This window comes from Acipenser ruthenus, chromosome 22 (genome assembly GCF_902713425.1).
Source record: "Acipenser ruthenus chromosome 22, fAciRut3.2 maternal haplotype, whole genome shotgun sequence".
NCBI lineage: Eukaryota > Metazoa > Chordata > Actinopteri > Acipenseriformes > Acipenseridae > Acipenser > Acipenser ruthenus.
Window position 1 is genome coordinate 26,244,838 of NC_081210.1, and position 26,721 is coordinate 26,271,558.

General features: G+C 36.0%; 1 protein-coding gene and 1 long non-coding RNA gene across 6 annotated transcripts in view; one reads left to right on the forward strand and one right to left on the reverse strand.

Moving 5' to 3' along the window:
- The window catches only part of LOC117431120 (phospholipid-transporting ATPase VB-like), an 82,998-nt gene extending 78,586 nt beyond the window's left edge, over positions 1–4,412 (reverse strand). For all 4 annotated transcript variants that reach the window (XM_058996268.1, XM_058996269.1, XM_058996270.1 and 1 more), the window contains exon 1: positions 4,174–4,412. In XM_058996268.1, coding sequence (XP_058852251.1) covers positions 4,174–4,190 — 17 coding nt within the window. In that variant the 5' untranslated portion in view covers positions 4,191–4,412. The remainder of the gene's footprint in view (positions 1–4,173) is intronic.
- The window catches only part of LOC117431453 (uncharacterized), a 50,788-nt gene extending 24,091 nt beyond the window's left edge, over positions 1–26,697 (forward strand). Inside the window, exons 2-4 of one of the 2 annotated variants that reach the window (XR_009308166.1) lie at positions 21,517–21,630; positions 24,377–24,512; positions 26,125–26,697. This is a non-coding gene — a long non-coding RNA (uncharacterized LOC117431453). Of the gene's footprint in view, positions 1–21,516; positions 21,631–24,376 lie in introns of both variants that reach the window. The other variant, XR_004548690.3, reaches the window with a different exon arrangement.
- Positions 26,698–26,721: the final 24 nt, after the last annotated feature.

Sequence of the window (26,721 nt, forward strand, 5' to 3'; positions counted from 1 at the left end):
AGTTATATGGTAACCTTAGTTCTGGCTAAGTTACAGTCCAATATTTCTGGTATGGTTAAACAGAAGGCACTTAGTTAATGCTATCAAGGTGTAAATGATTTAAATGAATACATTACACAAAATGAGAAAAAGCAACTATGCACACATTTTAAATAGGTGGTTTCAAAGGAGGTATTGACTAATGGCCTGGGGTTTCCACTCTCCCTTATTAAGTTGTGTTTCAAAAGTCCCTTCATTTAAATTAAATATCCCCATTTAAGGAAGATGCATATGAAAATTATGTAATTTAAGAGTAAAGGAAAATGTGAAACAGGCACAATAACAGAAAGTGTTTTTCTAGCACATATCTCGAAGATTAAATTGAGAGTAAATTAAATAAGTCATACATTAGCATTACAGCACAGTGGGAAATATTATCTGATGGGTATCGACGAGAGAGAAAGAGAAAGACAGCCCTGTATTGTCACTGAACCTTTTGAACATGCTTCCCATGCCACAACACCTTTTTGGCCCGTACCAAGTCTTTGTTGTACAGTATCTTCCATTTTTATACAAGTCAGTTCAAGGTTACTTCACGATCATGCCAAAGCATATAGAGGTTCTGACTGTGGCTTTAAAAGAAACATATTAAACATGAAGAGTGATGCACCTCGTGTTCCACTGGGGACACTGGAGATTACTTTCTATATTACAAATATATATATATATATATATATATATATATATATATATATATATATATATATATATATATATATATATATATATATATGAAAGTATCCCCATGGTACCAGGGGTTGAAATTGAGTTTACTCTAGTAGCCCTAGGTAGACACCGGTAAGACCAATGTATTTTCCAGCAGTAGCTTTTTTAAAAGAGATGATCTATCTATGCCACACTGTCCTAACAAACATGGGTTGGGGCGGCAGTGCGCCGAGATCTTATAGGGTCTGAATTGGATTAAGATCAGCCTGCAATGCATCGGTACAATCCCGATAGGGATGGGTAATACAAAGCCAGCAATATCATTATCCATTGACTGGACTGGAAATCGCACTGGGGAAATGAAACACTCCCCCTGGTCTGCCCAATCACTGGTATTAAATCCAGCTGAGGCCCAATGTGATGGACCTAGCTGACAGCTCCAGGCAAGGTGACCCCATCATACAGGGAATAGAAAATGCTTTCTGGATTTATTATTTAAAAACTATGGTTCCTAATGGAATGAATGTTGAGTCCTTTTATGATCTATATCAACTTACATTAAGACATGTGAATTAATAGATCAGATTATGTGGTTTCACATTGTCCTTCTTTTGCATTACTGTATTAATTATATGTACCATTTTTTAATGAACTTGTTATTTCTCTTTTCTATTGGGGGTTATATTGAACCCAGTGTTGATAATCTTTACACAAGCCTTTCTGATTGATTGTCATTGATAATGTTCTTAAATTTTTGTAGATTTTCTCGTGTTGTGGAATTATATTCTGGCGACATTGTAGCAAACTGTTGATTAATTGGCACATGAATGTACTTTACTAATGTGCAATTATATTCACCTGTTCCTTATAACCTCAATTGTATTCAACTGCAATTCTACTCTTGTATGTTGCACCCTGACGAAAGCACTTCTGTGTTGAAACGCTGGTGACTTAAAGATAAGATTGAAAAGTTTATGAATGAAAGATATTTTGGAGCACAGTTGAGTGTGCGGTTCTCTCTTTCTCTACACTGATTTATGGCTTCAGCCTCGTGAACTTGCACCTTGTCTACATCTGTGTGCGGATCCATTTTTTCCTCTTTAATCCTTTTCCACAGCTAGAATCAATTTGAGAGCAATCTAATAATTTCCACTAAATTAGCAGAGAAATACCATGCCTTAAAAATGAAGACACAGCTTGTAATGTCTGTCGCTAATGGCCCTTGTATTATCTTTGAGTAACCACTGTTGAATCATAGTGCATTAACAGGCACGTTGTGCCAGGAAACAGAGTTGGTGCCGAGTGCTGAATAATGGGTGTTGAAGCAAAATTAGATGCTGTGTACAGTATGGTAGGTTCTTGTTTAATTGTGTTTACCTCCATAAGCCAAAAGAGAACATCACACAATATGCACCAAGCAAATTCTTACAAGACAGAATAGGCTTTTGTAAGGTCCATATGTTCAATCACTGTCGGTAGCCCAGCTTGCTCTTTCTATTTGCACTTTAATGAATAAGAAAGGACAATAAATATATGTTGGTCTACATATGATTATACAGGCAAGGTACTACATTAAGCCAGTTTCTATGATTATGGTTTCTGCTATAGGAGAGTGTCCCAAACACAGCTCACCAAGTGCCACCCAATGCAATACCATAGTAATCTGCTTGTCAAGTGGTGTCTTCATACATACAGTACTAAGTAGAAATCATTAGGCTTCCTAAATAGTATAGCTACCCTGTACTTTAGTACTGTAATACCCCACACAAACCATTCTACAGTCATAATAAGTAAAAATAGTTCAACACTTTAACAATGTCAGGTATTCCGTGATATAGGCTGTACATGGCACCAGGCCACGTAGCAGAGCATTTTGGCTAATCAGCTAATCTGTAGAAATGCACAGCGCTTTAATGGATGGTCCTTTGTGGGCTTTATCAGACCAAAACAGAAGAAATGTACTTTTAATCTAGGACAGAATTATTTTAAAATAGCTGAGTCAGAATAATTGAATTACAGACCCATATCACCTCCTGTCTTCGATTAGCCTTTTTGCTGACAATTACACTTTCTGATAATCCCATTTTAACTTTTCTCATAAAGATTTTTCTACACAAAAAACACACACAAAAAATATATAGATTCCTAAAGCCTTTTATACTTATGTCCCTCCATAGACCTTTTAAGGTTCCTCTCCGTGGCACTACATCAGATGAAAGGGTTTTCTAATTCAGCAATGTTGACAAAAACTGGCTAACAACTTGATATAGCAAAAGGGACAGAAAGCCACATTTCCTTAGGTTAACCCTGGTGACTTTCAAAAGACAAGCTATAGAACTGCATCACCTGTGTAGAGGAATGAGTACAAATGTATAGATTTAAGGGTAGCGTTTCAAGGTAATATATTTAGCTATTGGTGGGAGGATTAATTGTATAGTTGAACACATTCAATGAGAAACAGAAATACAAATTCGTTTAAATCACAGCACAACCTTTCAGCGCTACATGTAACGTTGGCCTGGCTTCTTGTGGTGTCCTTAGTTTCAGTAGGGTGGAGAAATGACTGAAGGGATCGCAGAGTTTATTTGGGTTTGACAGAGGGGTGGTGGAGCAGAGGACAGAGGAGCAAGAGACACAGATGAGAAATGTTCTGATAAACAGGGGCTCCAATTGATGTGACAAGGGAGACCTTGCTCCACCTCCGAAACAGTACCTGTGCTTTATTAAGCCTTTTTTTTATATTATTTGGGTAAAATACATGTGTGGAAACATCAGAAAGTGTACAGCTTTAACAAATGTACACTTATCACATGTATATGGTTTTTTTTTTCCTCTCAATGAATATTCAGTGTTTTAGTGATCAAGCAAACAGCATTAGAAACACTTGTACTTTATTTTAGTAAAAGACCAAACAAGTATCATCATTTTTTAATTCATTACTGAGCTGTTCTCAATAAATAATATGTTACTGTTCTCAATAAATAATATGTTACATGAGGGTAGCCCTGAATCCATTTGTTAAACAGTAATATATATATATATATATATATATATATATATATATATATATATATATATATATATATATCCATCCCTGTTAGGCTATTCAATTGTAACCCAGTGCTAGAGCTGTCTATAGATCATTCGCCTCCTCTCTCAACAGATTACAATCAACAACATGCAATATTGTTTACTCGACATCTCACGTTACACAACGCTCTATAAGCAGTACGCTCATTTCAAGGCTATTAGTGTGTAAAAACCTGCACAGCGGCTGAAAAGAATAAATGGTGTTTCGTGTGCGCTTATAAGTAGAAACAACGTTTGACTTGAACTGTAGTAGTTTGCTTGAAAGTTGCAGCACTGCTTCATTCGTCTACAGTAAACATATGTATCAAACAGTGCGGTTTACTGTAGAGTGCATTTTTGTCTCTACTATTGTACAGTCTTAAATAAAGTGTTACTTACTTGGTCAGAAATGGCATTCGGGGTTTTGTTTGTTAAGCGTCTGTGTAAACGCCTGCCTTCTCAAAAGTTACAGTCTAGGTATTCTTTACACGCGAGCAATCACAAGCATACCTGTAGCAACGTGTAATACATTGTATTTCAGGTGAGAGTACTGGTCTTAGGGCGCTACTTCACCTAGTAGAAAAACCAGTTGAAAAGAAACGCAAACAAGTTAATAGTACCCATGAGTCAGGACAGCCAATCAATCCCAGATTTAACGAGACCTTCATTTACTTCCAACATTTACGCCTCTAATAGTAATTTGGAACGCCATATATATATATATATATATATATATATATATATATATATATATATATATATATATATACACACACAGTATATACAATTTTTTTTTTTAGGAACAACAAAACACCTTTGCAGGTGGTTAGCAAATTTGTTTTCAGAAACACTGGTTCAAAAATTCTTTGCTATGTTTAAAAATGATAAAGTGGCATTTGCCGTTTCAGTTTAGTTGTAAACTGTAATAGGTAAATCAGTTTTTTTTTAAATGGGGCATTTGGATTCCTATTGTTATGCCACGTTCAATGCAATCTTACATGGTCAAAAAAGGCTTTATGAATGTAGATATGTAGGAAATTGTGTTTGAGAGTTTGACAGTTTTCTGCTACCTCTAAACCTTAGTTAAACTGCATATATGGCTGTTATGTGTCACAGATCGCATGATTGACATCAGCCTGAGTATTGGTGCAAGCCATGGGAGGTTCAAAACACATTGTCTTTGTCATATGCATGTCAATTGAAAGTGTACAGACAACAAAGCCACGTGTTTAAGTGTTGATAACAATAGCTCAAGGTATGGATTTATAAACACTAGATTTTTGGTTTGGTCAAATTCACAAGTGCATTAAACAATGTAAGATTTCTCTTTTGTCAATGTTTCTTTACCAACTTTGCATTATCCTGACTGCTATCTCTAAATATGCTTGTCTTTGTTATTTATTTTTTGTTATCTTATCCTTGCATTGTGTTGCTTGTTCACCTCAGCTCAGGTACATGCAGAAACACTGTTTGAGGAACACAGACTTGTAATGTAATACAATATGTATCATAGTTATTGACCAGGAAGAGTACATTGAAAACTTTAGCCAGCTGACATGTACCTGTATTTTAATTTGGGAGGAAAAAAAGAACCAGAACAGTCAAGAATAGATAAACCCATTTTAATATATAAATCCACTGCCTGGCCACATTATCAGGACTTATCAGGTTTGCCTTGATCACAGCCTTGAAACAACATAGCATATATTCCTCAAGATGCTGGAAGGTGTCTCAAGGGATCCATTTAGTCATTAATATATCATGCAGGCAGACAGAAGATTATGATAATGAATGCATCATTCCAGTTCCTCCCAAACATGTTAAATTGGACCGAGAACCAGGGACTGCGGTGGCAATGGAAGATGTATGAAGTCTCTGTCATGCTTCTCAGAATATTCACAGGCATGGTGGATGGGTGCATTATCTTCTTGAAAGTAGCTATCGCCATCAGGGTAAGTGCAATATTGTTCGGTGGACTTGATCCACAGCAATGCTTAGATAAGCTGCAACATTATTTTGGCCTTACAGTAGTAGTCAAGGGTATACTAGGAAAACATGTCTCACACCAGTGGGGTGCCAGGGGTAAACAGGTCCTAATAAAGGTGCCAGGCAGTGTTTATTCACAATAGAGATTTTATACAATAGAATACTGAAAAGGGGGCTTAACAGCACACTCTTTAAGCAACATATTATGTATTAAAGGTAAGCTTGAGTTGATGAGTTTGAAAAATAGGCTAGCTTACCATCACTGTTGTCCTATCCTATATCTAACTTGTTAAGTACAGCACATTTTGGATTCAACATTTTAACACAAACAATCCACTGAATGTCTTTTGTATATGAACAGGTAAATAGTAATACTTCTTGTCACAATGATAAAGTATGTGGATTACTGTGCATGATGCAGTGATGCCTGTGTATTGAAGAAGGTGCAGATAATAAAATGCAGGACAGTGTTCTTTTGAGCAGCTTTTATTCCCACTTACCTAATATTCCTTGCATTACATCCAGATGGTTTACGAGCAGTCGGTAAAATACATCATAGACATACTAGCCAATGTTTTATTAAATGTTTATATTTGTGTCCGTATTAAATGCAAAAGCTTAAATTGTTCCCAAATACCAGAGATGATAACAATTCAGCAGCTCAATTTGAAATAGATGCAATCCATGGAACGTTTTATAGTCATGGAAGTGGATTTTTCACTCTATTTTGTTTGTTACAAGGACATACTGTACAGCGTTGCTACAGTCCATAATCAGACACAACACCTATAACACAAAAAGGCAGTACAGTTGTTTATTTTTCTTTGGGATTTCAAATCCTGCTATTTTGAGAGAACAGGACACAGTAGTTTGGATAAACACAAAGGGTGTCATTTCCAACACAGTGTGACGCTGAATCAGAGAGGAAACAATGTAACAAAATAGCTTTAATTACAAGATGCACTGAGTGTACTTGAAGACAACTGTCTCTCTCACAAGTATAAAAACCTGGACTCCGACTCTTGATTTTTTTCCGCTTGGAAGACTTTTATCTCCTTGTAGACTCTGTGAAATGTACTCAGTGCTGAATTGGTGCATGGTGCGAGAAACCAGACATTACAATGGTCGACTACACAGCCAGCCTGAAGGAAAAGGAAATAGGCTACAACTACAATGAGAATCAATACAAAATATCAAAATGTATTTATTACTCACAAAAGAAACAACTTTTTTTAGAAGAAATATACACACATGCAAAACTGGAGTCTTGTATTATGTATCATGTACAGTTTAATCACCAACCATTAAGGCAAAGTTTTTATTATTTTTTTTTTTTAATTGTTCAACAAGTGGAAAATAAATGTAATTTTAAAAATATCCACTGCTTTCTTCTAAAGTGCTCATTAAAATGATAGCTGGCAGTAAACAAAAAAAATGCTTTTTTTGTTTTAACAGCCAGTTCAGAGTTTATGTCTGGATACAATCCAGAAGTTTATAGAGTCCAGATATGCACAGACATTTTGGTGAAAGCATGCATTCGGGGCTCTTTCATGCCAGTCATTTGTATGAATATGATCTCTGCTCAGCAGTGAAGAATCGTATCTTACAGGTATATAAACAGAGTGTAGCTGGTGCTGGCATAGTTGAAAGATCAGATCATCACATGATTTGAATGGAAAGGAAGGCTAAAAAAAGAGATAGCAACAGAGCCCAGAATCCCCAAGAAAGATAGCAAAGACCATACATCCATGTCATAAAACGACTGACGATGTAACAGTCAGCAAACAGTCTTCAAAATAATCAGTATTATTGGAAACTGTTGGCAGTTGTCAGGCTGGTGACATTGTGCTTAATATTGTGACATCTATTTCCATTTTGCCAGGATCATTAAAACAGTTGTTTTGTTAAGGAAAAGTGATAGTCTTGCACCATTGCCTTTAAACTGTCTTTTAATATCATATATTCTTAGACACCCACCACTCAGATCACAGAATGCCAAGTTGCTTACTGTCCCACAAATTAAAAAAAAAAAAAACACACACACACACAGCATTCAGTTATAGGGGCCCAATACTGGAATGATCTGCCTAGCTCTATAAGTGAAGCACCAAGTGTCACTGCTTTTAAAGCAAGATTTAAAACACACTTTTATGATGTTCCTTTATTCTATTGTGAAAGGCGCTATATTAAAAATAAAGATTATTATTAATTGTACTGCAGGCCGAACTGACCTTATATGATTTTTGAGTAATTGACAAGACCGAGAGATCTTTACTACTTTACTACTGTAAATGTTATTACCGTACTTTAAAAAATGATGTACCGTGTAATGAACTGATTTGAGGCAGTGATAAAATATAAAATACTAAAAGTTATTAGTACTTCAATTACAGAGGGATCCATAACCTTATTTCACATTACTATATCCAGAATATTCTGTTAATACATTTTTAAGTGCTAAGGATAATTGATATTATTATTAATATTATTATTATTTATTTCTTAGCAGACACCCTTTCTTAGCGACTTACAATTGTTACAAGATATCACATTATACATTATTTCACATTATACAGATATCACATTATTTTTACATACAATTACCCATTTATGATTGGATATATAGGATTGAACCCACAACCCTCCGGTCAAGAGTCCAGAGCCCTAACCACTACTCCACACTGCTGCCCTGTCTCATGGATAAAAGGGTGGGGATACAATGAGTTGAGAATTTGAAACCCAGAAAATCAAGATCTTCAGTATGTTTCGCAAGTTAACAATAGCATGTATTATTTAATTGTGTTATTTGTAACTAGAACTTGTTAGAGTAAGGCTGTAAAGAAATTGTATAAAGCAACACCAAAGTATAATCCCCTCAAATGAAGTTAAGCAGCACAGGTCACATCTTCATCTTTTCATTTTAGAGTATATTCATTTTAAATGTATTTTACTCGCTGAGACACACACTTTAGAGATCTTGTGGTATTCGTATAAAGCAGCGTTTTATTGCTGGCCAACTTCCATGCAGTAAATAGCATTCTGGAATAGTATGCTGAAAAAGCTTCAGCATTGGATATTGTATAATATTAAGCAATTCAGAAACACAATTATACTGTTATATCCATGAATGCATTCCTGAATTACCCGTCTCATTCTATTATCGCCTGCTCCCTAACTAGATGCCATTTTAAATTTGCACTATAAACGTGTTGCCACTGACACTGTCAATGTTTGTGTAACAGTAAATTTGATTTTTATTCTAGTCATGCAAAAAATGAACATTGGTTCATACTCACAGATAATACACTACCCTTCTAGCCATTACGAACTTAATAGAAAGGAACACATACATGTAAAATCTTTCTTAAGTTCGGATAAAAAAAGGTGTACAGTAAAACTGTTTAAATAACGTACCTGTCATTTTTCTTTTCATTGGCCAGTCTGCCTTTTCATGCATATTTATTTTTGGTCTCATTTTCATTTATTTTAGTAAACATATAATCGAACCTATTTGTCGTATTGATAGCTTTGGGTGATCACAAGTGATTGTACAACTATTATTAAGAAACCCACAGTGTATTTAGAAAGCAACACCAGAAATACCTCATTAATAAAATAATAGTATTAAGAAAGGAGTAGTGATCTATTTTTACTGTTCTAGAACACGACTGGGACACAATTAGGTTCTGCTATTGCCTGGAGCTATTTTTTATTCCGATTTTTAATTAGGGTCCAAGGTTCGGAAATAAATAAATCAAACAATGCATTTGTCCCACTTTTCTCATGCTGCAGTAATATTTCATTGGTTGATCATTGTAAATGACCAGTCAAGGTGCTTCTGTGATGTATGACATTAAAGTTGTAGATCGTTTTTCTCCCTCTATTCTTTTTCTGAATTACACTTAATGTGTTGTACTGTTCAGGGTTCTCTGCATATCATACAGTAAACTTCCCCCAGGATGTATGATAATCCACTTATGAGAGGAAGTCATAGCTGTTAATTGGTCAAAGTCAGCTGCTGCTAATTAAAGCAATAGGATCCATTATTACCATAATACAAAAAAAAACAACCCAAAACCACTATTGACAAGTCTGATTGCGACTCCAATTTGCACCATCCCTTTGGTTTCACAGTCAAACTTCTCATGTTAAACAATAGTAAAATTGATTTTATATTTTATATATGGGTAAATTCGGCTCCAGGGGAATTAACATAGAATAACACAGTTAAGAAGTAGGCATTGAAGCTAAGCTTCATGTATAAAATGGATGTGTATCCTTTCTTCCCTTCCCTAGGATTACATTAAATCAAATGAAAAAACAGACAAAAAGTGTGATTGAGATAACTGGTGTTTGCACACAGTTATCATAGTTTTGTGTTTTTTAAAAAAAAAAAGCTGCTATAATGATAACAGCACATTCATTCAAATGTAACCCCATGTATGTTGGTAATGATCCTCATCTATGGAAGTTGCATGGGGACAGACAGTTCAAAAGTTCAAGTTCAGTCGTGCTGTTCCCTTTACTTTGCACATTTGTGTTCTTTGAGATATACTGGGATGTGACACCTTGGGAGAGAGAAAGAAAATAGTTAAAAAGCATGGGGGGATTTAGAAGAACATGCCGTATCTATTAAAAAGATAAACAATGCGGATACTATGACTGATGAATAAGGAGCACAAAACACTAGCATAACAGGAGATGTGTATGTCAAGTTACCCGAGGAAATGCATCAAGACAAAGCTGTCATAACTGAAAACACACATTTCTGGAAAATCTACATTTTGTTAAGTACTGTAGAAACATAGTCCAGCTTAGAAGATACCTGTTTTTTAACAGCTGAATAATGTAACACTAATTAATGTAATTGGAGGTGATAACTTGGCTGGCAGAATCTTGATAGTTATCATTTTTAACATGGGATAAGAGGGAGGACTCTAGGACAGGAGCTATGATGAGGATAATGCCAGTCATTATGGCTTTTAAATCTTGTTTTTAGGTCTTATGAGATGCAACATTTTGTTTTCATGAGGGTCCCAGGTGACAGCAAACACACTTTTAAATATATATTTGTGTCTTTTATAAAGCTGATGACTTTACTTGGGGTTTATGCTGCCAAGTCAATAATACTGCTTTAACAATCCATCTTTTAGACCAACTGAGAGATGTGGAACATACCAAACATTGGACTGTACAGTATATACAGTCAAACTACAGTGAGCTTCATGTTGTTTAATGAAAGCTTCATTCCATCTTGATGTGACGTCAATAATAAAGAAATGCTAAGACATAAAAATGCTCTGCATTCAAATGGCAGAGAAAGCTTCATCAGATACATTATATACATTACTGTATATAATCTAAAATGTGTGTCCTGCAGGAATAATTAGTAACCAAAGTAACCAAAAACGCTAAAAGAGAATAATACAGAATGTACACATTCAGATACAGTATTTAAGAGAAAAGAAATTCAATACTAAGTACATGCACATTATATAAACTATATGTTAAAACAAAAACACAGTAGCTCAAGATAATCCAAGAACCTTCACATTATGAACTAAGAGAACCTTAATGATAACCCCAACTCTAACACTAAACCTACCTTATTTATAACACTAACTCTATCTCCTTGTACAATACAGTCTGAGCCATACACCTGATATTTAGACATTACACAATTTACTAGCACATTTACCAGCAACAGACAATAGAAAACAGTTTCTGGTCTGGTCTGCATTCCATCACATACATATGATCTATACATATCTGCCAAACTTGTTTTATTTTAATACTGTATACATTCTACTCTTTGTGACAGTGAAGGTGTTCCTCTTTCTCTTGAACATGCTATTTTTATATGTCCTCATGTTGAACATGCACTTTCATCTGGAATTTAATCAATACCTTACATCAAAAGAAATGGTTAATGTTGCATCTACTGTATAGATGAATTTCCTGCAGCCTTCTGCTGATGCAAGTCACTGTTTTTGCATCATGGGCTGTTAGACATTGAACCTGAAATATTCATGCATTGTTGCCAACTCTGATTATTTTACACTATCCTCAAAGACATCCAACCATAGAAGTTTAGCGATCTTGATTAAAGCAATGCTTCTGATGGCCATTGGAAGCTGTGATCTTTTTTTTTCTTCCATAAGATCAGATTTTTCCTTTTATATTCAAGATTAAAGCAAGGACAGAAGAAGAAGAATGTCATTAATCTTGTAACAGCAAGGGGTCCCATAACTTCAGGTCTCTTGATAACTGGAGCTGCACGGTACTGAGTGCACTTAAGAATTTACATTCTGTGTTTGGTTTCCGACAAATAGAGCATGGAAGATTTACAAGCAACGTAAAGGATCAGCAGTTGTCTCAGCATCTTCTTCCTGTTAAGGGACTAATAAGATGAAGAGGTACAGGTAGTGGACAAAAAATGGAAACACCAATGTAAAGTCACTTAATAGGGCGTTGGGCCACTATGGTATTCCACTCTGTGGAGTTCTCAGTGGACCATTTTTGATTAAACGGGCTGCTCGCGCCCCAGGTTGAAATTTGCAGTCAATTGATCTGCAGTTGCTCGCCTATTTTGCATTACACTTCGAATTAATGCACAGATATCACGATCCTGGAGTATGCGTTTCCGCCCACTGTTGCCCTTTGCTGATGATGTCTTTCCCTCGGAATTCCATGCCAACATCACCTTAGACACCATTGCTCATGAAACATCAGCAAGTTGAGCTGTCTTGGTCATTGAAGCTCCTGCCAAACACGCCCCAACAATCACCCCTCTTTCAAAGTTACTGAGGTCTCCTCTTGAAGCCATGCTAGCCATAATTATAGGCAACCAGGCCTGTCCAACATTTTTATAAATGACCCTAAGCATGCTGGGATGTTATTTGCTTAATTAACGCATGAGCCTCACCTGTGTGGAAGCCCTTGCTTTCAATATACTTGGTGTCCCTCATTTACCCAGGTCATCATATTGAAAAGTATATTGAAAGCAAGGGCTTCTACACAGGTGTGGCTCATGCATATATTTATATTTAGCCTCCCCACTTAAAGTCAGGAGCCGCTACTGCTTGCCTGGAAGTTTGGTAAAAAAAAAAAATTGTGTATCCAATCCTCCTCCCCTGTACACAACATATGTTGTATTCTAAGGAAATTATAAAGTGGTGCATCATGTTGGAGGAGGTTTTTTTATTTAGGAGACAGGGAAGCACTTGAACACACATGTTTGTTTCAAGAGGCACTCTTCTGCATTCATCTTTGCTTCCACTCAGCAGGTGGAAGCTGGTTGTATTTAATGAATGGAACCTCTTGTAGATTGAGCTCATTCAGGGTATTATAGTTGATCCAAAATAAGAATCCACCTATGGTCTCTGTCTGATGTTTTAATGTTGTAATTGTTAAACTCTGACATGGGTGGGGGGGGGACAAAGAGGATCAAAAACATACATACTCATGGGAATAGTGTACATCATAGTAAGAGATGAATATGTTAAAAGAAAGCCTAAATCATGCACATCAATACAATCCCGTTTTTAACTTGTGTTAATCGTGGGTAACTTACTCAATGTGAATGAGGTATAAGAGGCGTTGCTTTTAAGGGAGACGGGAATGCAAAATGTCAGTTTTTCATTAGATCTGGTTACTGCATATTATGCATTATTATTATTATTATTATTACTACAAAAATGGTTAATGGTGTTGCCCAATGTCTCCTAGGATTCCATGTAGTTCTTTTCTCACAGTAGTTTTAGTAGTGAACTCATAAATTTATCTTCTGGCAATTTACATTACATTTATTTTTTTAATTCTTCAAGTATCTCTCAAATCAATCTATGTATTTAGATAAGACCCATAATTGGATGTTATTATTAAACTCTATTGGAATCCCTCACTGATAACATTAAATGTTTGGAAGAGCTCCTGGGCATTCTTCGCCTGACCTGAAGGAATCCTAATCTTGACACAAAGCTCCTCTTTTGCAAATGACACAGCGCAGGTTATCTGATGTAAGGCAAAATTAAGAGGATAAAAAAAGCATTTACTGGAGAGCTGAAGGTCACCTTTCTCTAATAAAGGCTTCTGACAATGGGAAATTAGGAGAGGCCTGATATATTCAGAATCTATTCTCATTCCATTCGGTCAAGTCAAAAAGAATCAGAGAATGTGGCAGTTCAAACAATTACATTTGAAATCTGGTACGTGAAACACACAATCAATCTGTCTTTTAAAACTCTTTTACCTCACTTAGCGCAGTTAAAATAAATACATCATGCATTTCACAACTGGTATTATTTAAAGAAGAAATAACACTATACAGTGATAGTGTCTTATTCTGGTAAAATATTTATTTGAAGGCACACAGACATGATCTGATGAAGGAAGTTTTAAACTATTTTAATGAATGTACATGTTAATGACATACCCACTCTTTGTCTGCCTAACCAGGAAGTATTTATAGTAATATAGTGCTAACACGTAATTTACTGTAGGCATGTGAAATGAATATTTAATGTGTAATACTTGGCATGCAAAACCTGCCCAAGCAATTATACCTCAGAGACAATGTGAGCAGAATCATAACCCACAGTCACTTATAATATGCCTTGTGCATAAAATTAGAAAACTGTTTACCATGCATGTTGCTAATGTCACATAATGAAAATAATTAGGATTTGTAGTAGAGCAGAGGATTTGCTGAAATCTTGTGGGAGCTAGCTCAGCAAGAGGCAAAAAAAAAAAAAAGAATAAAACATGAGGTATGTGACCATGACCTTTTTAAAATACTGTAACACTAATTCATGCACAGTTCAGTAAGATTAAGCTACTGCTCAAAATATTGCAGCATGTCTCCCTATCATAAAGATTATCTAAGACCTAAATCAATATCAAGGTAAACACTATGTTAAGTACATGCTCAGATCAACTATGGTGCCTTATCCATAATTCATTTAAAAGTTTCCCTTTTTTGTCTTGTAAAAGTCTTGGTAAGTGTTTTCTTTTTTGTCATTATGTCATTATTGATTATTGAGGCATTCATCCTGCATCTTACACCAAGAACAAATATCTGAAAACATTTGGCTCTATCACAAACAGTGTCTGAATCATTTATACTTTCAGTAAGTCTACTTAAAGCTGCATATTCTTCCACTGCAATTTTAATTAGCAAGGAGAGGGATTGAGGTTTTGTGTTGTGGGGTTCACTTGTATAAAATTGTATTTATTTATTTACTCATAATAGCCAGCTTATCAACGTTTCAGGCATACCTTCCTCAATGGAGTTTGTGGTCAAAAACAAACATTTATATGTCTAATGGCATGGCCATTATTTATATTCACATCGATGTAACATTGCACAGCAATTATTTAAAATCAATAATAAAACCTCCAGCATTTCACCTTCTGTGAAGACAGTAGGAAAAGGGGACACAAGGGGATCTGTCATTAACACCCCAGTCAATTCAGTTATGTTGTGTTTCAATAAACTTTTCACTTAAGTATCCATTTAGAAAGCATATATATATATATATATATATATATATATATATATATATATATATATATATATATATATATTAAATGTTTAATTTAAGGTTATTGTGATTATTTCCAAGGCATAATAGTTCATTTAAAAAAATGTTGACACATTACTTGTGTAAAACTTATGTCATGTTATAAAGTAATTGTATGGTTTCTCATACATGCCTAAGTTACCGGTATAGCTATAGCCTTTTATTAACAAAACTAACAGTCTAATATTGTTTATAACTCCTGTTATAACACATGTATTCATGCACTATTTAGTATTTATAACAGACCTTTAAACTGAAGAGTTGCCTATTACATAGCACACAAGCTTGAAATACAAATATTTAATATAAAAAAAGAATAAATAACAAAAGAGACTTCAAAGAGGCTTGCCATGACACCTTTAGACAGAGTTGCAATTAAGGCTGATATTTATAGAATAAGAATGATAACACATTCATCATACAGCTTGTAGATCAATGCACTTGATTCCACTTGCAGTCTGGCTAAAAACTTTTTTTTCTTTCTTGATTTGCCCAACACTCGATGGGGCTTTCAATCATTGAGAGTGAGAGAGTTATTCTGCTTTTGCATATAAGACCACTCAACAACTGACCTCATAGTAGCATTGGGTGAAAATAAAGTTTTTCACACTTTTTGTACTCAGCATTGCTTTTACCTTTCCCATGGGCTTCTAGGAGAGAACTTTCAGTGAACTAATCACTTATTACTCAAGCAATCCTGCATTGTGTGTCAATGTCTTCAAAATGTACATTCTTCTTGTCATAAATAAGAAACCCCTGCAGTACCTTCCCATCAATGGACAGCATGATATATTGATGTAACACCAGTGCTTTTACTTATTATTATTATTTATTTCTTAGCAGATGCCCTTATCACATTATTTTTTACATACAATTACATTATTTTTTTTACACATTATTTTTACATACAATTACCCATTTATACAGCTGGGTTTTTACTGGAGCAATCTAGGTAAAGTACCTTGCTCAAGGGTATAGCAGCAGTGTCCCCCATCTGGGATTGAACCCATGACCCTCTGGTCAAGAGTCCAGAGCCCTAACCACTACTCCGCACTGCTGCCCCAATTACCACTGTAACCAGAGAATTACAAGTGAGTGCTTTAATAGACATTATAATCAAGATTAAGGAAAAGGCTGTTTTGCAATGGTTTCATTTTTTTCTTTACATTAATAACATTTTGTTGTTCTAACTCTGAAGTTCGCTTTATCCAAATACTACTGCACGAAAGCATCATATTTCATCTTTATGATGGAAGAGTTCTGTACACCAAACCTCTTAAGAAAATGCTACAAGCACCTTCAGTTTTCCTTTTTTTTTTATGACGGACTTGCATAAACTAAAAGTACAATTTGAATAAGAAAAATGTTGCATACTGGACCATATTAAAAGCATTAAAACACATTGTGAAAGCATTGTGAAACACACAGAGGTATAGTAAGGTGAAGCCAAAAAATACAGTATACTTATTTTATAAAAAGAATTAAGAACATATTGTGGAAGTGATATGTAAGATTTGACTGATCCTGAATCGATCTCAAAATATTTGTTTTGGTGGAGAATGGAACATGGAATATTTAGTACAATATCTGACACCCGCTACTAGTGTGCCTTAATAACAATTATCCACCATGTGTCAGCACTAACCACTGTGAAGCGGTTACATTTCTGAATAATCAGAGCTGGAACTGAATATGCAAGGCATTTAAGAATTAAAGCAGCACTTGGAAATTCATGACTTAGCTCTTTGCAAAGGTCCTTAACTTTAAGGTTCAATATTAGCATCAGAATGCTCAGCATGATGTAAGGAGTGAGGTGGAATGTAAAACCAATACTAAGGGCTTGACTTTATCAAGTTATAAACCTATTCACTTACTCAACCAGTGACTGTACTTGGATTGGGGGGGTAAACTACAAATAGTAATCCAGGGTGATTCCCCAGTGCAGAAAAATGCTCTAAGAAAATCCAACTGTGAGTTAACAGAATGGATCGAGATGGTCTTAGATAATGAACTTGAACACTTACATTTCCACAGAAAATGATAACTATTGCAAACAGGAGCAGTACTTGGCAACTAACAGGTTATAACTCTGTGGTTTGGGATTTCTTTGTTAGTGTTTGTTCAGTAAAACCCTTTTTTTGTAATTGTAGCATTACATTTGGCAATTTATTGAAAATACTATTACCACTGAAAAAAAGGGTTTGCCACCTCCACCTAGTACAGTGTTATTCTACTTAAGAAGCTAATTTTCAGAATTGGCCTGAAAGTATATATGCTACAGTGCACAAAATGCACAAATCCCTGCTACATGCTGCATACAGTGACTTCAAATTCATGAGGTTAGCGGCTTTATCTGGAGGGTTAGTGTACCTTGCAAATCATTCTTCAGTGACAGAATTGTGGGATCCATCCCATTTAGATGATATACCATATTCATTTCCAATGTCTGCCACTTACATGAAACTATAATCCAATTAAAGATGCATCTTCATGGATGTATTCCATTTCATCACAAGTTATCTAAATATTTCAGGACACCTATCTATTTTTACCAGTGCATATAAGAGTACTTTGGACTCACTATGATAGCTATTAATCCTGACAAGCTGTCACAGATTAGTTTCTGATCTCTATCAAGTGCTCTGTGTTGTTGTTGTTTTTCACTATGTTACATCCAGTCTGGTGTTTTTAGGAAGTGGTGTTTCAAGACTGTTGGTAAATGACTTTAGCTTTTCTTTACTTCCTGTTAAGAGGGTAATAGCCAAACCATATTAAGTTAAGTTAAAGAACTGACTGCCTCCAATTTGAAAGCAGTGTATTGTTTAGAACTGAATCAACTGAAGTGTTTCTTGCTATCATTTACATGTTAGTAATATATAATTTCTTATCTGGGTTGAATGCTGCTATAAATAGCCCCTCTCTGTGTCTAGTTAACTTTTATCATGAACCCTCATCCAAATAAGTGATCCTGGGTCTGATAAGGAAAAGTTTCAGCAGATGGTGCTAATAAACCTGTATTTTGCATAATTGTGCCATGTTTTTAAGAACAATTTAACGTGAAAAGTGATGGCATTCCAATTTTTTGGAAAGCTGAAGAGATGTAAAACAGATGTTTACACAGTCCAGAACTCATGGATGTTCAGCACACACAGTTGTTAAATTCTATTGTGAAAGGACTCAAATAAAAACAAAACCATCTAATAAAATCTTTCACTACTGCTTTTTATTCATTTCTTTCAAGTGTAATGACCTCCATGCATCCATGTTTCGCCTGCATTCTACAGGTAGCATATGATTATGCTGGCATTCCGGAGTTCTATAAAGCCAGAACTCACACTGGTTATGATTTGGTAAATCCCAATAAGTTTCATAAAATTCTAATCAATATAGCTACTGGATCATATCAGTCAGTTTTGTTTGTTATGCAGATGAGACCCGGGAGGGTTTGGCAGGGACTAATTCTTGCTCTTTATGCTTTAGTTCAAATTCATAACTCTCTTACACTAGTTTAGACTCGTAACCCTCAAGGACCTCCTAGTTTGGTCACATTTCCATGACAACCACACATTTATTCCAACATCACCTCACTGCCCTTTCCGTGTTTCAAATTAATCCAGTGATTTGATATTTAGATAAACACTGTGGAGTTTAACACCCTGGGGCATGTGGTAGTGGATGGGAAATAATAACAAACACATGTATGGGGCTTTGAGATCCCTAGACAATTTACATAAATGCATACATTAAAAACAAATTAATGCATGTTGAGATGCAATAGAAATGTGTGAATTGTGGGTATTAGATTTGCCTTATTGTTTACATAATAGGGTTTCATTATCAACAGTGGATGCATTATGTTTAATGTGGGTGCATTATGACTCTGGAGTGTGATATAGATTCTGCAGTTCAGTAATCACTTTAAATAGAAAACATGCAGGGGGGGATATTATACATTATACATATAATATAGCTAAATGTTTAGACGTACAGAGCGCATGTTCTCAATTGGGAGCCAAGTATATAAATGAATATGAGCAATTCACAAGCAAATGTGTCAATTTGAGCTGATTTTATGATAATTAAATGCACCAATATTAACAACTGTTCTTGTACAGTACAGGGTGGACTCTTGCAAGGCATGTCACACCTCTCCCCACACAACTACACTGAGTTATTGTTTAATCTAAAACCTCATTTTTATTAGTAGTGAATGCTCCTGTCTTGAACAGGGATGTGGTGGAAGGAATAGGCCATTGACATGCCTTGAGAGTGGACTTTTCCCTTGGACCTACAAGGAACATGTACTTAGTCAGTATTAGAAGGATGAATACCAAATTAATCTAAACACATTCATATAGTAAGCTTGCTTGCAATAATATTTTTACAATATGTTCAATTGATTTAAACTACTACAGATACATTCACCACCACTGTAGAACATCTAAATAGTGACCCCTTGTGAAGGTCCTGAAAATAAAATATTGATCTAACAGTACACAGGAGTGCTTGTATTTCTGTTTGTAACAATATGTAAAATACTCGGGGGTCATTTTTAATGATTTAGTACAGGAAGTTGTGTGGTCGAGTGGTTAAAGAAAAGGGCTTGTAACCAGGAGGTCCCCGTCTCATTCACTGACTCCGATATTGTAGATGCAATGGATTACTGTATATTACAATTATTGGACATAACTATGTTTTTTCCCCCCTGGAGGTCCCCACTTCCAAGTACAAACCTATGGCTCTGTGGTCAAAGCTACTATGATAGTGATTGCTAGTAGGTTGAAATACTAGGATGGGTTCAGCTGAGTACAGCTGAAAAGGATGGTGGAGTGAAAAGTGGGATTGCTGAACACCGGTCCTCAGGAAAAAACCTATCATTCAGCAGGAGGCTGGCGAAAAGCAAGCAGCTGCTGGGTCCAGTGAGAAACAGACCTGCAGGATTCTACCAAGGGACCAGCTTGTGTCTTCTTTCTGCCTGGCAGCGGGGTCATTTAGAAAAGCCATAGAGACACCAACTGTGTCCACCAGGAGGAGGAATGACTGGCAACCATTTGGCAAGAACTACAGGACCACCTGCAGGAGTAGCATTGTCACAGCTAGGCCTGCCAGAGGGATAATCTTGCGGCCCAGCAGGATCTATACAAAAAAATCAGTTTTGATTTAAATTTCCTCAGTTTTGTGGTCTTGTTGATTTTCAGAACATTTATCTCTCCAGTTATGTTGTCGCGTACCATTATTGTATAACACATGAACATGATAAAAGCACGACTTTCAAATACCATAATATATGTACATGTTCACGGTTTATTGTTGCATGCAGTCTTCCAGCTGGACAAAAAATAAGCTAAAATGTTTTGCCCGCAGGTTCAGTCTTAGCTTCATGATGATGACCTGTTCCTTCGGCACAGTAAAGCTTTACTCTCGGGGTTTAAAGTTCCTCTGACAGATGGGCATCTGCATAACAAATTTGCTCATGACGTTGGGAAACAAAAGGGCATTCAGACATCCCTAATTCTCTGAATCATATATTTATTCCACTTCATCAGTCTGATCCAGAACTGTGGGCTGAACAGGTGCTGATTCTACACAGATTCGTAACTGTTAGAAATACTAAATTGTCCACGTTTCTTCTGAAAAGAAAGAGAACTAACAAGGCACAACTAAGATGCAAATAGAGAACACATTAATTGTTGTTTTCAGTTGTTTCCTGGTAGTTTTTAAGTTTCAAAACTTAAACAAGTTACTTTTTTTCAGAAAACAATGAGACTAGTTTGACTTCTCTTTAAAAAGTTGACCATTAAATTGGGCGGCTGCTTAGGGTCCAACAGGTATACTATATGTATTGCGTTAAATGCCCTACAGCAAACTGGACAGAGGTCTCTCTAGTATATAATATTGTATCAGCCGTGGCTGATGGTTCTCAAATTCGCTCACCTGCTGGGGTCTTAACACATTGCACCTGCCTTGTACTGTATACAAGTTCTACCTACCTGCTGAAAAATACACAATAGCAGATCATAATACTGCTGCCACTTTTACTATTTAAAATGGTCAGTCACTGCACATACTTTAAAATACAAAACTATCATAACATACTGTTATTTTTGCTATTTTCCACAAAGGGTCCTATTATTACAATCTAAACACAACAGGGTCTATTTAATAATCTTAACAGAAGGGGATCCGACTGTACCTAACTGCACTGACGGATGAAGCAAACAGGACTCCAGCTGCAGAAAAAAGTAGCAGGTACTAGTGAACTGGTCATGGGTCCCGAGGCAAGAATCAGGTAGGAAAAGCACCAGAGGTATCATACATTTCATTTCATATATTTCATTTCATAATTATAAAACATCTTGAATGTAATTAACACACAGTGTGTTAGTGTTGTCATTGTGCCAGATTGACAATATTGTGCCAGATTGACAATATATACAGACGTGCTCAAATTTGTTGGTACCCCTCCACAAAAAACGAAGAATGCACAATTTTCTCTGAAATAACTTGAAACTGACAAAAGTAATTGGCATCCACCATTGTTTATTCCATATTTAATAGAAATTAGACTTTGCTTTTGATTTTTTATTCAACATAATATTGTAAATAAGAAAACAAATGAAAATGGCATGGACAAAAATGATGGGACCGCTAACCTAATATTTTGTTGCACAACCTTTAGAGGCAATCACTGCAATCAAACGTTTTCTGTAGCTCTCAATGAGACTTCTGCACCTGTTAACAGGTAGTTTGACCCACTCTTCCTGAGCAAACAGCTCCAGCTGTCTCAGGTCTGATAGGTGCCTTCTCCAGACTACAAGTTCCAGCTCTTTCCATAGATGTTCGATAGGATTCAGATCAGGACTCATAGAAGGCCACTTCAGAATAGTCCAATGTTTTGTTCTTATCCATTCTTGGGTGCTTTTAGCTGTGTGTTTTGGGTCATTATCCTGTTGGAGGACCCATGACCTGCGACTGAGACAGAGCTTTCTGACACTGGGCAATACGTTTCGCTCCAGAATGCCTTGATAATCTTGAGATTTCATTGTGCCCTGCACAGATTCAAGGCACCCTGTGCCAGGCGCAGCAAAGCAGCCCCAAAACATAACCGAGGCTCCTCCATGTTTCACTGTAGGTATGGTGTTCTTTTCTTTGAAAGCTTCATTTTTTCGTCTGTGAACATAGAGCTGATGTGACTTGCCAAAAAGCTCCAGTTTTGACTCATCTGTCCAAAGGACATTCTCCCAGAAGGATTGTGGCTTGTCAATATGCATTTTAGCAAATTTCAGTCTGGCTTTTTTATGTTTTTCTTTCAAAAGTGGAGTCCTCCTGGGTCTTCTTCCATGGAGCCCACTTTCGCTCAAAAAGCGACGGATGGTGCGATCAGAAACTGACGTATCTTCACCTTGGAGTTCAGCTTGTATCTCTTTGGCAGTTATCCTTGGTTCTTTTTCTACCATTCGCACTATCCTTCTGTTCAATCTGGGGTCGATTTTCCTCTTGCGGCCGCGCCCAGGGAGGTTGGCTACAGTTCCATGGACCTTAAACTTCTTAATAATATTTGCAACTGTTGTCACAGGAACATCAAGATGCTTGGAGATGGTCTTGTAGCCTTTACCTTGACCTTTTATTTTCTTACTGATCTCCTCAGACAACTCTCTCCTTTGCTTTCTCTGGTCCATGTTCAGTGTGGTGCACACAATGATACCAAACAGCACAGTGACTACTTTTCTCCATTTAAATAGGCTGAATGACTGATTACAAGATGTGTGATACTAATTAAAGAAACTAATTAGTTTGAAATATCACTATAATCCAATTATTTATTATCTTTTCTAAGGGGTACCAACAAATGTGTCCAGGCCATTTTAGAATATCTTTGTAGAATTAACAATAATTCATCTCTTTTCACAGCTTCTTTGCTTTATTCTATGACATACCAAAGGCATGCAAGTATACATGATAAAATAGCTTTTAATTTCATCACTTTTCAGGAGGAATGAAGCATTATTTCAATGAGCTGTAAGGGTACCAACAAATTTGAGCACGTCTGTATATATATATATATACAGGCAGCAGTGTGGAGTAGTGGTTAGGGCTCTGGACTCTTGACCGGAGGGTCATGGGTTCAATCCCCGGTGGGGACACTGCTGCTGTACCCTTGAGCAAGGTACTTTACCTAGATTGCTCCAGTAAAAACCCAACTGTATAAATGGGTAATTGTATGTAAAAATAATGTGATATCTTGTAAGTCGCTCTGGATAAGAGCGTCTGCTAAGAAATAAATTATTATTATTATTATTATATATATATATATATATATATTTGCACATATTCCTTAAATGAATACTAATTCCAAATGGTGCTTTTTTATTCCATTAAGGGAATACGTGTTGCAATTCAAGAGTGCTTGGTTTTTGTTTATACACCTCTCCAGCAGTTAGAGAGGGTTTGTATTGTTCTTTTCAGATTCTACTGGCCTAGTGGGGTTCTAAATGCAAAGTGTTTTTTGTCAGGACTGTGTCACTGATGGCTTGATATGCGTTGAGCTATAGTGACCTATGACTAGTGATTATTAAAGCACCCATCACAACCACACCATCACAGACTGTTTTTCAAACTACCTTAAAATGTACAAAGTGAAAAGTAAATACGTTGTATGCTGAAACGCTTTGGTATACCCAATTCGACATGGTTTGTTATTCAGGATTCAGCTTCCTGCACATGCCACACTGGACTGCGTTTTGTACATTGCAATTGTTTATTGATAAATGTATTATTTAAACTGTTGTCAGGTCCATCCTTTTCTGCAGTTGTACTTTAGCTGCTGTCTTTTACCAGTTGTGTCTTGCTTTTTATGTTTGTCATCCCTTTAAAATTTGAAACTACAAAGAAATATTGACTTTTAAAGAGGCAAGTTATCCTGATGTTCTAAATAAATTAAATAATAGATAAACATGAAAATAAATACTAATAGGAATATTAAAAGCATCTGTAAATCATTTGGCAGTGACTCATGACAGCTGTTTCTTATATAGGAGCTGAGGACAATTACAGAACATGAAGAAAAATGATGAACATCCCCAATAACACATACAGTCCAATTCATGAAAAACAGAAAGCAAAGGGGATTCTGTGAATAATCTTGGTTATATGTCCTCCAGGACAGCAGTGGTGAGTGCTCCTAACAGACTTCAACTCTTACAGCACACATCACTGTGTACAGCTTTACTTGTGTCTTGACTACATTCATTGCCTCTTGTGATGTGGAAGTGCATTAGCTACAATGGAAGATGCTTACGGCTCTGCATTCAGGATGCAGGATTCTCATTACCTCAGTAGGAAGGAGACTCTCTCTCAGTGTTTATGATTAGTGCTCTATTCATGTACAACCCCAGCAGCTAGAGTAAAGAAAACATACTGCCCCAAGACAATTCTCAAGGTCAAATACAGTTACAGCACTGTGGTTTACTGGATTCTGCCACAAGAATTCATTGAACTTCCACATGATAAGTTTATAATTTATTTAAACTGTCATCAGGTCCATCCTTTTCTCCTGAAAACATTCATGAGATTACTGAAACTTACTATAAATGCCCTTAAAGGTATAAACGCTCTCATTCCACTATGTTGTACAGTACATTTTGTTTCTTGTTTTGGGAGATACTGTTTAGTAATAACATGGATAGGTACACAATTTACGAATTACTTTCCACAAAATATCTTCAAATTGCTGACGGATATAGTTAGCATAATTTCTATTCCCCGAAAAAAAAACACCCTCTATGAAAAGTAAAGAGGTTATTGCATAGCAACATAATGTCATCTGATAGTATTTATGCTCTTAGGTAATATTTAGCACAAAAGCAAAAGCCACATAATTAACATATTTAGAGAATTGCACCATGGGAAAAATGTGATACCCTTTAAAAAACCCTTTAGGTTCATTGCCCATTGACCAAAACTCATATAACATCCAATTATCATAAGTCTATTTAGGCACTAATGGTGGTCAATGGATTACATTCATATCTAAAACGATATCTATATTTAGGACAAATTATCACAGCAACCGCTGATGATTAGTCCTAAATATAGACATTGTTTTTTATGTAAATGTGTCCTATGTCAGTAATCTCCATATCCCCTGCCAATCATATAAGTCAAACATTATAGATGCAAGTTGTCACTGTTGCCCACTCTTACAGATAATTGCCCATAAGGCTAATCAATGTTAATTGTAACCACTGGCTAAATATAAACATTTTCATTGAATCACATTGGAGAGTGAGGGAAGAACCATGGGTGGATTTCTGAAACATTATTATTTGTTGTTTAATAACGAAGCATATATAATTCATTTCGGGTTTCTCCATATGAAATGCCTGTGTTGTATCTGGGTTTGGCCTCTTCTGTTGTAGAAATGGAATGGAACCCTATTGTAATTCTACTATTGTACAGCATACCTTTTCTTCCCCAGACCTACTTATCCACACTGTATGCACCTTTCAAAATTCGCTGGCTTGATGGTGCTGTTTGAGCACATCACCTTATTCCATTTTACTTCCATTGTTCACACTATTATATTACACCTTCTTATTGTCATAATTAAGTTCTATCACACATATACTTTAATGCTTACTAAATCAGCGAGAACAATATTACCAATGACCTTGCATCAGTTTAATGAACAAAAAAAAAAGAATATCATCTGTAATTACCCCCGTTCTACCTGACGTTAAATTAGATTGTATACAGAGATAAAGCAATTTTTCTTTATTTGCAGGATGACTACCCAAGAAATATCACCTTTTTTTTTTTCTCAGAAAATAAATTATATGTTTTGTTGAACACTTCAGACCCAGGAGATTTTAGTGTAAATTTGCTGGTGCTGATTGTCTATGCTTTCTGCATTTAAAGTGAAAGAGTGTGACCAGACTGTTAATGAATTTACTTCTGCATTCACAGTAGTTGTCACTTGAGGATCCTGTCTTGAAGCTCTTTATAAACAACACAATGTATCGGAATGTATTTGTGGCCAAAACCAGAAAAATACAGGGTAAAACAAAATGTGTAAGTGTGTTGCTGCCTTGCATAAGACAAAAGGGCTGCCCAACAAAGTATTAACCCCACTGATATTTTGCCAGTACTGCTGGTATGTATGGCTGCAGAATAAACAGCTGTTCTTTCAAACTTGAGTCTGTACTTACTTATGTTAAGTCTTTGTATAAAAACAGGTCATTATAGTAGGGCTTGGCTGAATATAGGTTTCCCATACTCTACACACCACATGAATCAAGCTTTTACAATGGGATTTTGAAACAGGCAAAGTTCCAAGTTGCCATGGTCTGTAGTTATACTGTGGTACCGCCACAATCTCCTG